This window comes from Gobius niger, assembly GCF_951799975.1.
Source record: "Gobius niger genome assembly, chromosome: 3".
NCBI classification, from domain to species: Eukaryota; Metazoa; Chordata; class Actinopteri; order Gobiiformes; family Gobiidae; genus Gobius; species Gobius niger.
Window position 1 is genome coordinate 23236215 of NC_136854.1, and position 15147 is coordinate 23251361.

Genomic DNA, 15147 nt, shown 5'->3' on the forward strand with positions numbered 1-15147 from the left:
AAGCAATTTATTACACACAACACAAAATCATTGGTTTTCTGTGTCACTATTGCAGTAAGTCATGTGTACATCACTACCATCAGCTCTCTTTAAAATTTTCAAGTGATGTCAAAATACACTTCCATGGAAAGACTCACTCGTCCCAAGCATCTCCATACATATTCTTCTTGACTGCAATACAAAACCAAAACCAACAAGCACTTTACAATAAATACTTTTAACTTGTCCACCATTAAAATAGCAGCTTACCATCTTTTTTAGGTCTTTCTGACTCTCTTTGTGATGATGGTTTCAACAGTGTCTCTGCCTTCTGAGTGAGAGTGACCTCATAGTTCTCTCTGTTCTTAAGCCGTAGGTCTTCATATAAGATGGGCTTCTGTCTGGGCTCTTCATCATCCATATATGACTGATCTGTGGAATTGGTGGAAGTGTGACCACCGCAATTACCAACTATGGCCATTTGCAATTAATATTGTTACTATTATCACTGCTATTATTATTCTAATTCTTAGGGCAAGATTAGACTTGCTGACCCAAAACACACTACTCCACTATCAAAAAATCTTCTGGTGTTGATTTTCCAGAGAAATGTGATTGATACACATCTGTCAACACCAAACTAATGCATTGAACATATATCGAAAAGCTTACAGTATATCATTATTTCACAAACTGCACCTGAAACACTGAAATCTTCATCCCGCTCCACCTGTGTGGGGAGATCTGGGCTGTATCCATGTCGATAGTCTCTGCTTTGGCTTGGGGTGTCTGACTGGAACATCGTGCCTAATGACTGTATTGACATGTCTGCATCACCCATCTCGGACTGTTGGCCCTGAGAACTGAGGGCATATAATAGTTACAATCAAAGCAAATGTAGTTTTACGCCTTTAAAAACGTGCATATTTAAAGTATAATAACTACTTTCCTGTACTTACTATTGTTGTGGCAGTCCTGACCGCTGTCGAATTGCCTCAGCCAAGGGTGAATTTTCCAACCTTTTGATTTTTTCCTGGCAGGGTTTTATGTAAGATAGTTTTCCAGCCAAGTAACCACAAAAACCAGAAACTAAACAACACATATACAAATTAGAATAGAGCTTGTTTGATTATATGCACATATTGTATTTATAAAATTGGGTAATAATCTCAGCATCACTTTTTGACAACCTGCACTGGGACTGTAACTTTACACCCCGATATTCTATAATCTGTTTATTATTTCCTTATTGTTATAATTCCACCCCCCTATTTTTGCTTTACTTATTGTACAAAAGATGCCACGTTTTTTTCCTACTATTTAACTGTTTGCACATTTCCTGTCTGTTTTTGAACACTCTGAGCGATCTTATTGAATGCCGATTGCAACAAGTGAATTTTTCCGTTGTGAGATCAATAAAGGATTATCTTATCTTATAACCTTCTATATTAAGCAACACGAGTGTGTGAAAGGGAAACTTGCATCCATCCATTAACAAAATGTACTCACATGCAAGTTTAGGAAGAGATCCAAACCTTGGCGATGCTGTCAAAGATCCTGACAAACAAAGGGTTACTTTAAAATACTCAAACATGGACAGAAGATAGTGGTCACCTTCAGGTATTACCTCTTGCAACAAGGGCCTGGGTGATAGCCATGCTCACCACAGAGAGGGGCACAGCTGCAAAGAAAACACACCTGAATAAAGCACGAATGGCCTCATCTGCATTAAAGCGTCAGCAGCAAACAACAACAACAACAACAACAAAAACAATAAACCCCCAAACTTACACCTGTACCAGAAGCTCTCCTGGTTGCATTCTTTGATCACCCTCCTCTCCTCATCTGTGGGGATGTAGTCCAACCCTGGACCCTACAAAACACACACAGCTCTGTACCAGCGTTCAACAAGCAGAGCACACATAGCAGACAGTTTAGACTAAAAGCTCAAGACACTGCACGAGACAAACCATGGGGTCAACGGTTCTACCTAAGCTAGCTCACACATTAGCCTCCCGCAGATAATGCGACTTCAAGAGTGTTTACCGGGACTGCGCTGTGCCGCTCATCGGTATACCCTGGACCGGAGGCTGACATTATTCCTGTAATGATAATTTTACTTCAGCTTTCAACGTATTTGAAATACACAACTGTGGCATGGCCAGAAAACGGCTCAGCTGTCGGGCACAATGTCATAGCAGCACCAGTAACCCGGAAATGAATTGTGACAGCCCAGCAAAAGTCTTTTACAACAATGCGTATCTGACCTTCAATTGTTCTGCAGTTCGGCTTCAAAGCGTTGAAAAGTGCCCAATGAGGCGGTGCACAATTTCATAAATATATATTTAAGCGTGGAGGGTAATTATTTGTCATTGTCAAACAGCGTCCTCGCGTGGTTACATTGTATTACTGCAAAAACTCATGGCAAAAACAACCTACTATTGTCTGAAGGCAGGCTAGGGAAATTATCGGATTATCAGTAGAACTATAGCCAAAATGTGGCTTTTCACTATTGGCTTCTTGAGTATATTCCAAATAAACATTTATAAAACTGTTTGGCTTATTCCATTGTACTATGATACTTGAATATGGCCTATCTGTTGCCTCCTCAAATTTAGGACGTCAGTGCGGCTGTGGGGTCACCACAACACTGTCTGTGGACTCATGTGAACACTGTGATCAACTGAGTTACATAGGACTGTCATCATATGAATTGTTTGTATAAAACATAAAACTAACCCAAACATATCCTATCGTGACATATTCGTTTTGTTTCAAAGCATTTTATAATGTAAACTGTTTTCAGTAGTGTATTGTCTTTGGAATGCTGAAGAGAATGCCATCTATTGGTGCAAAATATAACAGGCTTTTTTGATTAATAAACGAAGGCTTGAAAACAGCCATATTAAGACTGTGACATCAGTCTATCCACAACAGCTGGAAATTGGCATCTTTGCTATGATTACAGTGCATATTTCCCCTGTGGTCAATATTAAATTGTACTATGTTCCTCTAGGCCTACAAAACAAAAAATGTGTGAGAGAATATAGCTACATAGACAAATTGCGCCCTCGCGTGGTGATTTTGTCTTGTCGCAGGCCTTTGCAGTCAATAATAAATAATTTCAGAACACTGTAACTTGCATTGGAGATTTCTTCATACAGGTTGTGGCTATGACCAACTTCAAGATAATAAACCAAGACTTGGTTTAGACTCAATCTGGATTTTACCTGGCACAGACTGGGTGTTGAGCTAAGACGTGGTTATAAAATATTCAATTAGACCCAAAGAGCTTAATGGTGCATTATGCAACTCATAATGGTGAGACATAGGAATGTGAATATCTGTAGAAAAGAATCACAGTTCTTTATTATTCAAATAGACCCACGCAATAACACAATGACTAAGTGTTGTTTGTCCATTTTACGTTTGCCATTATAGACCTGTCAGTACAATCTGTACAATATTATAACAACAGAAACATTGACAGTCTGGTGTTTTTCAAATTAACACTGTAAACTATGTATAGACGTAGGTCTATACTGGAACCATGTTGGACTTCATTTGGCAAGTAACAAATGTAACAAAAATGACAAAGAGTTATTTAAGCTTTGATGACACTTGTGTGTATAAAACTCATAACTAGTTTTGGTATTTAAACACAATTAAAGAAACTTACTTGAGTGTCCCCTTTACATATTACTGGGTGCACTATGAAATAATGTGATTTCCCGGGGACTAGAGAGGGTCTAAAAAGGCTCTTAAATAGACCCTGTGGAATTATTTATGTCCAAACTGGAGGGAGGCCATGTCAGCTCAACTTAAATGTGTTACAAAGGCATTAATGAAGTGATCTCTAATTGAAATGAATATAGTCTAAAATTTCCCAAGTGCCCAGAGTGATTCAAGTACTGACACAGTTTGAGAATCACTGGCCAATAAAATATTGTGCTTCAGTGAATGTTGGGTGACTAAAATGTCTACAAAAGTGAACATGATCCACATTGTCTTGGATTGTTGCACTTGAACATGTTACACTGTTGTTGATACAATCATAATGAAGGCACCAGCAATCTAAAAGAGGAATTTTACATCCATTAAAAAAGAAAAGATACAGAATTAACTCACAATATTTGGTTTATCCACATCAACAGTGCCATATTTGAAGCATTTTCGAAAGTTTATGCATAAAATTCCCCAATGGGATAGTGTCAAGGGAAATCTGACTTTGGGGTATTGAGCATATTCTGTTTAATGGGTGATAGAATATAAAGATAAATAATGCTGAAAGTTTAGCATACAATATTCTCCATTGGAGCCGACACAACAAAACAACCCAAAAAAGTGTGCAACATGGGTAAACAAAATGTAAAAGATTGGTAAACTAACAGGCCTAAAGTTTCAACTCAGCACCGTCACTGGTCATTACACTTTTGTGAACTACTCCTCTGTTTTTGTTCCATTGTGATAAATATGTCACATGGAAAAGACTGACCAAATATCAATATGTGGGATCTATTTTTATAGCCCACCCCCCGACAGAGTGTTTTTCAATGGAGGAGGGAGCAGATCCAAAAATAGTTTGTAAAGTAATCAAATAAAAGAAATAATAAAGTAAAAAAAATTATTGAAAAAAAATATCTAAGCTGTGAGGTAAGTAAAACAAAAAGGTAAATAAAAATGTATAGGCCAATTTGTAGCACCAAAAACATATGCAGTCCACTGATTTCAGAAGGCACTGACGAGTGGCAGGCTAAGAGAATCAATACATTGATTACAAAATCACGGATCACATTGTGCCAGTAGTTCAAGCTCAGTGCTATTGGTGCCTGGGTGAAAAACGTCATTCTGGAAACTATACTGTCATGGAGTAAACCCCTTGTCAGAAGAGCACCTCTGGATTATTCAAGTGCATTACTGAAGGACTCAACTTGAGGTATATTTTTCGTTTGGACTTCTGTTCAGATGACTGACAACACACGCCTCATACAGTATGGAGCGGATTGCAACACGACTTTCAAAGCATTTACAGCGGTGTGAGACAAGGAAAGGTGTGTCCTCCTTATCACTGCTATATACATTTTCATGGTGATGTGACAGCGACACATCACTGGCTGCGTGGACTGCAAACTCTTCGCAGGTGTCTTTCCCAGAACTATCTGCATATGGATAATGGACTCGCTACGCCCGGTGCAGGTCAGGTTTTAGTTTTTTTAATAATCAGGTTTCTAAATCATCATGTATTTGTAGATTTTATTATGTATCCCCATTCATGTCCCTTTAAGTGCACTTTACGCACTTTCAGGCCAACTTGGTAAAAAACATTGTCTTCTTAATGTTTTGCCTGATAACATTTTCAGACAGTGGGTTAGAGGACAGTACCATCTTAACACACACGTTTTACTTCCCATCTCCCATCCTGTGACCAGCTGACCCGTTCCCTACACCTCATGTCCCTGAATCCTCCTGTCCCATCTCCCTACCCCCCTATTCACCCATCCCCCTCCCCTAATAGTGCTAGGACCTGGAAAAAAAAGAAGGGAAAGTTAGAATAAAATAAAACAGAAACAGAAATAGGGGGGAGTAGGGGAAAATTTAAAATAGATAGATAGATATAGATTGAAAAGAGAGAATTAGACATTTTAACACACTTTATTTCAGGTCATTAAGGTCTATGTAGGGTATTTTTATGCTTGACTAGTTATTTTCATATAGTTTGCAATGGAAATGATAGGAGAGAAAATTATCTTGCTTAAACAAAATCAATAATAACTTTTAATTGCCTCATAAAAGTGAAGCGGTGAGATCAGAAAGTGTGATATTCCAGGGCTTAAGCTGGTATCTTTGAATGGAATTGTACTGGGGACTCTCTCCTGACCATGTGACTGATCAATATAGTGTGGCATGTGAGAGGTGCGTGTCCACAATCTAATACCGTGATATGCAATATGTTGACTTCGTAATCAGGATATAGAAATGAATGTATTGATTACTTCTTATAACTGTCATATGATTGATTTGTTTGTCTTTTCCAGACAATGGAATCTCACAAGAATGGAGAACTTGGAGAGGGCAACGAAGGTATTTTCTGGGGAATAATAGCATCAAAGTTGGTCATATAAATGCAAACAATCATTCATTATTTTCATTTGGTTACAGCTCATTCGACCGTAGACCTTATAAATGGGGAGAAAACGGAAATTGATCCATGGGATATGCCTGAACTGAATGACACTGGGGTTCCCTGGTCAAGTAGGTATTTAATTAAGTCTTTATTATAGCATTACTTCATGTTGAGACTACTACTATGAGTCAGCTATACAGAAGCTGCCAACGCCACTTTTGTCCCAAGGTACAGATAGTGTTCACTCAGTTATATGACTACTGCTGATACTCTTTCTTAGTCGACTCAAATTATCGCCCCCTCTGAAGGACAGTAAATCAAATCCTTCTGATTACAGAATGCAGGTCTGAGAGTGCACTGGGATTATGCTGACGTCACACACTTGTATATACTGATATTGTAGTAAAAATAACTCAACAAAAATGACTGTCAAATACACTTACTCCTCCCATTCATTCAGTTGTTGAGTGTCCTATGCTTGGATGTCTCAGGGATGTTTGGTAATGGACACCCCGAGACCCACAGTCTTGAGTTTCTTTACAAAAACACATCTGGGGTTGCCTTGTTTCATACTTGCTATGTTGAGGACATATTCAGTCCATCCTTTCTCCTATAAAAAGCTAATTATGTAGCTGATGTCATCTCCAGTGTGATTTTTAAAATCCAGACAAGTCTGGACTTGTTCTGATCCTTTCAGGACTAAAATTGCCTTCACTACAAATGATTTTGAATTAGTCATCAACTATTTAAAAAGCTTTCTTTGAACTCTTTCACTCTCTTTGTGTCAGAAGATGGCAATTTTTACATACACAAATGAGACTGAGGAATTACTGTCATCAGTTTTCCAAGCACAGGGGTGGACAAACCTTTTTTCTTAAGTAAAGGTACGCATACACCAGGTGACACACAACTTCTACTGTCAAAGTATGGATGAGAATAAGACTTTAGTGAAAGTAAGTACTTGCTTTTTTATAAATACTTGTGCTGATGTTAATTAGGTCAAACAGTAAAGACTAAATGTGCTGCTGGTGTTTTCTTGTTGACTTTATTATTCTGATCAGCACAACTTTGCTGCTACACTACTCCATTCAAAAAAAATTAAATAGAAGTGTTCATTTTAAAAGTAGCCTAAAATATCTAAATTATTACACATAATAGGCTACTTTTACTTTTAAATGTGTCCACCACCTCGTACATGTACATTATTTAAAGTTATAAACCGTGACATACTGAGGAAAAGATGTCCAAAAGCCCCTCAAACACATTATTTATAACCTTTGAGTTTGTATGTATGAGCCTATTCTGACTCACTCACTCCTCTTTAATCTTTCAGCTCTGGACACAAAAGGCAAAGTGCTGAGGGTTGTGATCTCTGTCGGGAAACTCTTCCTGTTATTAGGATTTCTCTACATGTTCATCTGCTCTCTGGACATCCTCAGCTCTGCCTTCCAGCTGGTTGGAGGCCAGTAAAATTCAGCTCATGCATAATCAAGCCCCAAACCTTTCTCGCACTAGATGATTTTCTTTTTGCCATGTGTAGGTAAAGCAGCGGGAGACATTTTACAAGACAATGGTGTATTGTCGAACCCGCTGGCTGGACTAGTGATTGGCGTTTTGGTGACCCTTCTTGTCCAAAGTTCATCCACCTCCTCCTCTATTGTCGTCAGCATGGTTTCATCAGGATGTAAGTATACCGGAGGAAAGCGGGATACTGCATACATTCCGTATTAGTACATGTGGAGTTGTAAAGCAGTACAGGGAAGAGTAGAAGTAGCGTTGTTTCTAGATTAGTAGTGGTGCTTGTGATCGTATGAACATTGTTGAGTGAGTCTGTGTGTTCGCAGTGCTCACAGTCCAGCTGGCGGTTCCTATTATTATGGGGACTAACATTGGCACTTCAGTCACCAACACACTGGTTGCCATGACGCAGGCTGGAGACCGCAGTACTTTTCGCAGGTAATAATTTTGACATAATATTCAATTGAAAGTCTACAAAGTATACATTTCTCAAAGTTCAAACAGTGGATTACTTGGTAGAACTTTACTTAGCACAGTAACAGAATAGAAACAGCATGTGAATAGCATAACTTAAAGTGTAATAAACTTAATTATTGGTGATTGTGAGGGGAAAAAACAGGAACATATTATGTATTTTGTAACATTCGAACCCTTACTCGAACCACATGAGGACTGTAAATGAGCAGGAAACATGGTTAGCATTATATAGTGATGAGGAAACAGGGCTGCAAGATGCATTCTCCTCTGCTATCACCAGAAACCACACCATTTCCATCCAAAATAAAGTGTGACCAATTGTTTTGTCAAGAATGCAACACTGAGCTTTGTCTAATCCCCAGAGCGTTTGCGGGGGCCACTGTCCATGACTTCTTCAACTGGCTGTCAGTGCTGGTGCTGCTTCCACTGGAGGTGGCCACTGGTTATCTGTATAAGGTCACGAAGCTCATCATAGATTCCTTCAACATTGAGAGCGGAGAGGCACCCGACCTGCTGAACGTGATCACAGATGTGCTCACAGAATCCATTATTCAGGTACCCTGTTTCCACTAAGTGTTTCTTTTATTGCTGTGACTTTTATTATATCAATTATTTGTCTTTGCTCTTTTTTGTTTGATGCAATCTTTAGCTAGATGGCGACGTGATCAGTCAAATCGCCACTGGGGATCCTGAAGCCAATAACAAGAGTCTTATAAAGAAATGGTGTAAAACCTTTACCAATACAGTAAGATTATTTGTACTATTTTACTATTCAGAGCTCCTCAGATATGAAATGGAAGCAATTTACTTCACAGCGCAGTAATAGCATCTTAATTGGATGGAAACAGCATGGTTCCTGAAAGTGTAATTACATGGTATTTATGGTAATTGTACAGAAACAGACACACTTTGTTTAATGGTAACATCTTGGTCAATACCCCAATCCTAACTCAACCCAGACTGAAATTTACCAGGAGACATGGACAGTTATGTTATTACTGTGTTGTAAAGCTCAGTGTGAGGAGGCACTGACACTAGTTTTGTTTGTACATTGTAGACTTTGATGAATGTGACAGTTCCTGGTCCAGAAAACTGCACTCTTCCGTCTCTATGTTGGACTGATGAAAATGGACTGACTACTACATTGCAGAATAAATCTTCCATTTACAACATAGAAAAATGTGAGTAAGGCAAGGGCTTTTCTTTTGATGTTAAAAACAACTGAATGTGCCTCCCAGAAACAACATTAAAAATGAACACAGTAAAACACCAATGAAAGATTAAGAACAATACCACCTATTTATTATTCACTAAACTCTAAATGCATTGATCTGTAACTCTTCTAGCGTCACTTCCACCCATTTACAGGTTGTGTAGGTGAAATACATCGCACTCCTTCTAGTTTAAAAAGGTTCAACACTCACAATTATTCAACCTGGGTTGCCTTAGCTCTATAATCAGTTCATAGAATTCAGTCACTGGGGTTTTACTTATGGAGACCTGCTACTTTCATCATTCGGCACAGATTTGGGACATGTGCTGGGCAGTTTTGGTGGGTTGTATTTAGATCCAAGAGAACTATACTGGTTTTAGCTGTAATTTAGTCTCTGGTTAAGTATTGGGCAAAAAATAAACATTTTTACATGAGGTAAAATGTTTTGGTAATTGCATAAATGACACGTGTTATTAGTAAAATCAATATCCAATATGGACATGTTTACTTCACAGTATCTGGAGAGACATGTGTGACATGTTATTTATGTCTGTAAGTGATCACTTACTATGTTGCTCACTAATACAGTATATCCACTCCAACCAGCAAATGGTGGCTCACTTATGAAAAATTCAGTTTAATTCAAAGTAATCTTAATGCTACGCCTAATTTGGTCACAATATAGACAATCCTTCCTGGCACATGCACATTTTAGCTGTGCTCTTTTTAAATCTGTAGGTAATCACCTCTTTGTGAACGTTGCTCTGTCCGACCTGGCTGTGGGTCTGATCCTGCTGGCTCTGTCTCTCCTGGTGCTGTGCTCGTGCCTGATCCTCATTGTGAAGCTGCTCAACTCCATGCTCAAAGGACAGGTCGCAGCGGTCATAAAGAAGATCTTAAACACTGGTGAGACACATTTCCTATCTACTGGTTCTACCTACAGCAGTGAGTGGTGCTAATACTCTGTTTCTGATCATGTGTTCAGATTTCCCCTTTCCCTTTGGCTGGGTTGTGGGCTACATTGCCATTTTGGTCGGTGCTGGTATGACTTTTGTGGTGCAAAGCAGTTCAGTGTTTACATCCGCCATCACTCCACTTGTTGGTGAGGTCAAACATGCATTTACCATTTATTATTACATGTTCATAGTTGTCAGACGAGTGACTAACTTTTCATGCATTTTGTAGGCATTGGTGTGATCAGCATAGAAAGAGCTTATCCACTCTCACTGGGCTCAAATATAGGCACCACCACTACAGCGATCCTGGCTGCTATGGCTAGTCCGGGAGACACACTGAGCAATGCATTACAGGTAGATATAGGCAGGTAATTATAGGCTATTCCATGTGTATATTTACAAATAAAAGTAAATGTTTCTTTCTCTCCTCCAGATTGCCCTGGTACATTTTCTGTTCAACATAAGTGGTATTATCCTGTGGTACCCAATACCCTTCACGAGAATCCCCATCCGCCTAGCCAAAGGCCTGGGCAACATCACGGCTAAGTACCGGTGGTTCGCCGCTGTCTACATCATCAGCTGCTTCTTTGTTCTGCCCCTGCTCGTCTTTGGTCTGTCGATGGCAGGTTGGCAGGTCCTGGTAGGAGTGGGTGCACCTCTGATAGCCATCCTGATTATCATCATCATCATCAATGTGCTGCAGAAGCGTAAGCCTGGCTGTCTGCCCCCTGCACTGAGAAACTGGGACTTCCTGCCTCTATGGGCCCATTCCCTGGCGCCCTGGGACAGAGTGGTGGACGTGTTTGTCACCAAATGCTGTTGCTGCTGTAAATGCTGTCACCTGCCTGTGGATGAGGAGAAGCAAATAGAGGAGAGGAAAAGTCACGAGGCTTATGACAACCCTGCCATGGAGACGGAGAAAGAAGTAACAAATGACACCAGCAGTACAATAGATAAAATAGAGATGAAGATTCTGACAATGACCAGGCTTTAATGTTTATCTACATCGCACCATTAACGTCAGAGCTATTGATTTGTCTGAGTCAAAAATGTTCTAAATTATAAACATTTCCTTGTGTGATCTTTGAAACTCAGATCTGTGATACTAGTACAACATATGTGTAATAGCTGATTCTTGTTAAATTATGTTTCTCCAGGTCACTTGACCTTTTTGAAGTGCAACACATTACTGTTCTGTAACAGACATTATGTGTAAACAACACATAGACATCTCTCACATCGTTTTAGGGTGTACAAATTGTTCTTTAATTAAGAATAATAATTGTATTCAGAGAATATATTGTTTTATAAGATGCATGTAATTCAAGTAAATCGTATTCAAATAAATACTTTTTTTCTCAAAGTATTTACAAAGTTAAAGTTAAGTTATGATTTCTGATGTGTAGACTTGTCCTGCTGTTTATTAGCTAGTTATCAGTGTTATCTAAAGTGGGTAATAATACCAAGAAAGCACAGAAATATGGGGGCACAGTTCACTGCCAAAGCAATAAAAAACCTAATGTTGTCAGCACTATGAGTAATAATGAGTGGGCTGAAGGAACACTTCTGTCTGTGTCCAGTAGCGTTCTGTGAACTATGTGTCACATGGCACCCAGCATGTGTATGGATTATCTTTGTCAATAGTTAAACACAACTGTGTCAGTACCAGACACCCAGCTGAGCTGTGCGTTTGCCAACGGCACGGCATCACAGTGATAGTTCTGTTAATGATGAAGCCACATCACACTCAAGGCTCCTACACAGCACATGTGTGAGTGCAGAGCTTACGATACACGAGCAAGGCTTAAAGCTACATTCATGTATCATAGATACTTCAAATATCATCATTGTTATTATTATCATTATTATTATTATTATTATCATCAATATTATCATCATCATTATTATTATTATTACTATTGATAATACTCATATATATTAAGCTAATGTGCACCTACCCCGTAATCAACATTTCCTGGTGATAAGGCATAATACATTCTGTATCCAAGATAAGAATTCAGAACAACATATTCTATTGTGTAGAAAAGTGTCAAAATGGCATCAACAAAAATGACATATGCAGAACTACTAATCAGTGCTTAATTTGTAAATTAGTATTTTCAGGAACACTTTTGATCTGATGTGATGGATTGGGGAAACAGGCCAAAACATTTGCCGGAACACTCTCATTAGACTCCATTATATCAGACTTTTTTTTTTGCCGGATCCTCCTAAATATTTCCCAGATCCTTTACCCTGAAAAAAAATGAATTGGGGGAATGCGGGGAATGCGCTCCCCCAAACGGGGGATCAAATTAAGCATTGCGACTAATATTCTTAATTCCCTCCTGAGTTTTCTATTTACAAAATATTGTAACTCTGAATTCTGCAAAAAGGTTGTGTCATCCCCAGGTACAACACAAACTCGTAATCAATCACCTTCTATGATCAAACATCAATATCCATAACCAGTTTACGCAGCAAAAGGAGGACATGAAGTTTATTTGCCATAGACAGACACACACACACTGCTATGTGCCTGTACCTGTTTATGAACTACATTTTATTGTATAATTGTATATTGCAGTTTCATTCTCAACCATTAGCAACTTTAACCTTACACTCAACAGCATTAGCATTATTATCATTATTATTATTAAGGAGTGAACATGCAGCCATCATGGAAAACAAATACATGGATAGACGAAACATATCTTTTCACCTATCTCCCATGAGTCAGTAATAGAGCAATTAATAATAATAACGATAATAATAAACACCATAAATGAATAACCCAGGTCAGGCGTGGTGTATCAGAGCAGTGCGTGGTCCCTCCCAATTGGCCTAATGTCCCTAATCTTGACACCTTTATCCACCCATCAGCAGTGGACGCCTTATTAATGCAACCCTGCAACCCCTACATAATACTGGTAACGTGTTCTAATATCAATCATATCAATAATGATGGGTTTTCCCTATAATTGTTGTGTGTAAAGATAAACAGACTTCGAACACATTGTACACTGGAAATGATTACTGTATCACTTGGTACAGTCACATTGCTTGTCACTGCCATCTAGAGGCTGAAAATGGTAACAGATGCCAAAGGGGTGTGAGGACTACAGGTAACAAAGCAAAAGATAAGTTGACAAAACAAACTTTCCAACAAAGTAATAATTTATTATTTTTCAAACAGATAATGAATCAACATGTGAAAATACAGAGAACACTATTTTCTTGGTTAGTACATCTACTATGACTAATACGTAAAGACAAAAGCACCACATGAAGTAAGAAGCACCATATAAAATACATCAGTAATACATTCTCTTACATTTAGATTGCACTTGTAGCACCTTTTTCTTTGTTTTAAAGCTTAGCAATAATCTAAACTTGAGTGGACTTATATTCACAGGCTTGTGACTCCATGTGCCTCCAACTTGTACCATACAAGACCATTGAAAAGGTCACTTTTAGTTAGTTATCTGTGCGAGGACTTCATTCAAATCACCCATTCATGTGTTTTCGCATTCAGGAAGGGCATGGCATGAGTATTAAAGTTCATGTGTGTTTGGGAGGGCCTCTTCAGAAGGGGACAGGTCCGTAGTACGCAGTGTAAGCAGCAACTATACCAGCAGTATCCGCCATGTCGTCACAGGCTTCATTCAACTCACAAACCTCTCGCAGACTGTCCACACAAAACACACCGTTAGGAGATTAAACATTTTTGCACAAGGACATCTGTACTATTTATACTTAATGTGTACTACCTTTCCAGCTGAAGTGGGCTGAGCGGTCCGGGGGCTCTTCTTCTCCGGAGCAGGACAGCAGCCAGATCCCTCTTCATCACCACATGAGGAGCTAAACAGCAGACATTATGAAGTCAGTCAAAAGTCCTGGTTGTTTTAAAGTCCTGGTTGTCATCCTGGAGTTGCAAGGAAAACCCCTGGTTGACTGAGCTTACATGAATGACAGTACATTATTACCTTCAGTGCTGAGTGAGTCTGGAGAAGATGAGGCTGAAGAGTCAGAAGCAGAGGAAGCTGACTCTGAAGAGGACTCTGAAGATTCTGATGACTCAGACGACTGGGACTGGGAAGACTCTGTGGACTCTGAGGAAGAAGAGGATGAAGAGGATGAAGATGATGAGGAGTCAGAGCCCGAGTCTGATGCCGAGGAGTCAGAGCCTGAGTTGGATGCAGAGGAGTCAGAACTTGAGTCCGATGTAGAGTCAGACTCAGATGAGGATGCAGAGGAAGAGACAGAGTCTGCAGGAGCAACATCAGCTGCTGCGTCTGCTGTATCGTCCACCACATCGTCCACCACATCGTCCACCACAACCTCCGGCTCAATAGCTGCAGAGTACAGGAGAGGATGCTTGGCATAAATACAGTGAAATAAATAAGAAATGACGATCTGGAAGAGTGGACTCACCTCCCATTGACCAGCAGACTGAGAGGAGAGCACAGGCACACAGCAGCGTGAGAGTCCTCATGATGCTTTTGGAGATGCTTTGCTGTAGAGTCAAGGACTTCTTTTTCAACTCGAAGGCTAGTTCTGTGTCTTTGCACTGAGGTCAGGTCAATATATATACAAGTCCATGTCCGGAGTGAGACCAAACCCACTAAGGGAGATCTCACTCTGATTGGACAGAGAATCAAATAACAACATTTCCGCTTCCACTTGACGTGAAGTCGTCTATAAACACCCACTCGAGCCCTGGCACTGGGTCCAGAAACTCATTCAACCCACAAAGCACACGCCGGAAGACATTCCTCGAATTCAACTGTATATGGAGACTTTATAGAAAGCAGAGTGTAAGGATTCCATAGTAAAGACATAAAGACACTGAAGGACATGTCTGCAAAGGCAGACACTGA

The 15147-nt window shown here is 39.5% G+C and overlaps 3 protein-coding genes across 3 annotated transcripts; 1 reads left to right on the forward strand and 2 right to left on the reverse strand.

The window, feature by feature from the left end:
- Window positions 1-2076, reverse strand: LOC306961049 (OCIA domain-containing protein 1; the record flags this gene model as incomplete). Its single annotated transcript, XM_079553657.1, has 8 exons — window positions 1-171; window positions 250-411; window positions 679-842; window positions 939-1068; window positions 1489-1536; window positions 1607-1660; window positions 1771-1852; window positions 2026-2076. 8 exons carry the CDS (start codon window positions 2074-2076, stop codon window positions 134-136), a joined length of 729 nt encoding a protein of 242 aa, XP_079409783.1. The 3' UTR covers window positions 1-133.
- A 3075-nt stretch (window positions 2077-5151) lies between these two features.
- slc34a2a (solute carrier family 34 member 2a) lies at window positions 5152-11433 on the forward strand (the record flags this gene model as incomplete). Its single annotated transcript, XM_079553658.1, has 14 exons — window positions 5152-5175; window positions 6015-6060; window positions 6139-6231; window positions 7437-7565; window positions 7644-7787; window positions 7948-8059; window positions 8461-8653; window positions 8748-8843; window positions 9156-9279; window positions 10050-10217; window positions 10297-10413; window positions 10497-10621; window positions 10701-11192; window positions 11425-11433. 14 exons carry the CDS (start codon window positions 5152-5154, stop codon window positions 11431-11433), a joined length of 1872 nt encoding a protein of 623 aa, XP_079409784.1.
- A 2086-nt stretch (window positions 11434-13519) lies between these two features.
- Window positions 13520-14811, reverse strand: bglapl (bone gamma-carboxyglutamate (gla) protein, like). The gene is made up of 4 exons (XM_079554250.1): window positions 14702-14811; window positions 14254-14622; window positions 14038-14128; window positions 13520-13955 (listed from the first exon to the last, which is right to left on the reverse strand). Exons 1-4 carry the CDS (start codon window positions 14760-14762, stop codon window positions 13853-13855), a joined length of 624 nt encoding a protein of 207 aa, XP_079410376.1. The 5' UTR covers window positions 14763-14811; the 3' UTR covers window positions 13520-13852.
- Between the last annotated feature and the right edge of the window lie 336 nt (window positions 14812-15147).

Coding starts and splice junctions, on each gene's coding strand:
- bglapl (XM_079554250.1), bottom strand. CDS start 14,762: ATGAGGACTCTCACGCTGCTGTGTGCCTGTGCTCTCCTCTCAGTCTGC. Junction 14,129..14,253: donor AGACTCACTCAGCACTGAAG/GTAATAATGTAC, acceptor TCTGCTGTTTAG/CTCCTCATGTGGTGATGAAG. Junction 13,956..14,037: donor AGCCCACTTCAGCTGGAAAG/GTAGTACACATT, acceptor TTGTGTGGACAG/TCTGCGAGAGGTTTGTGAGT.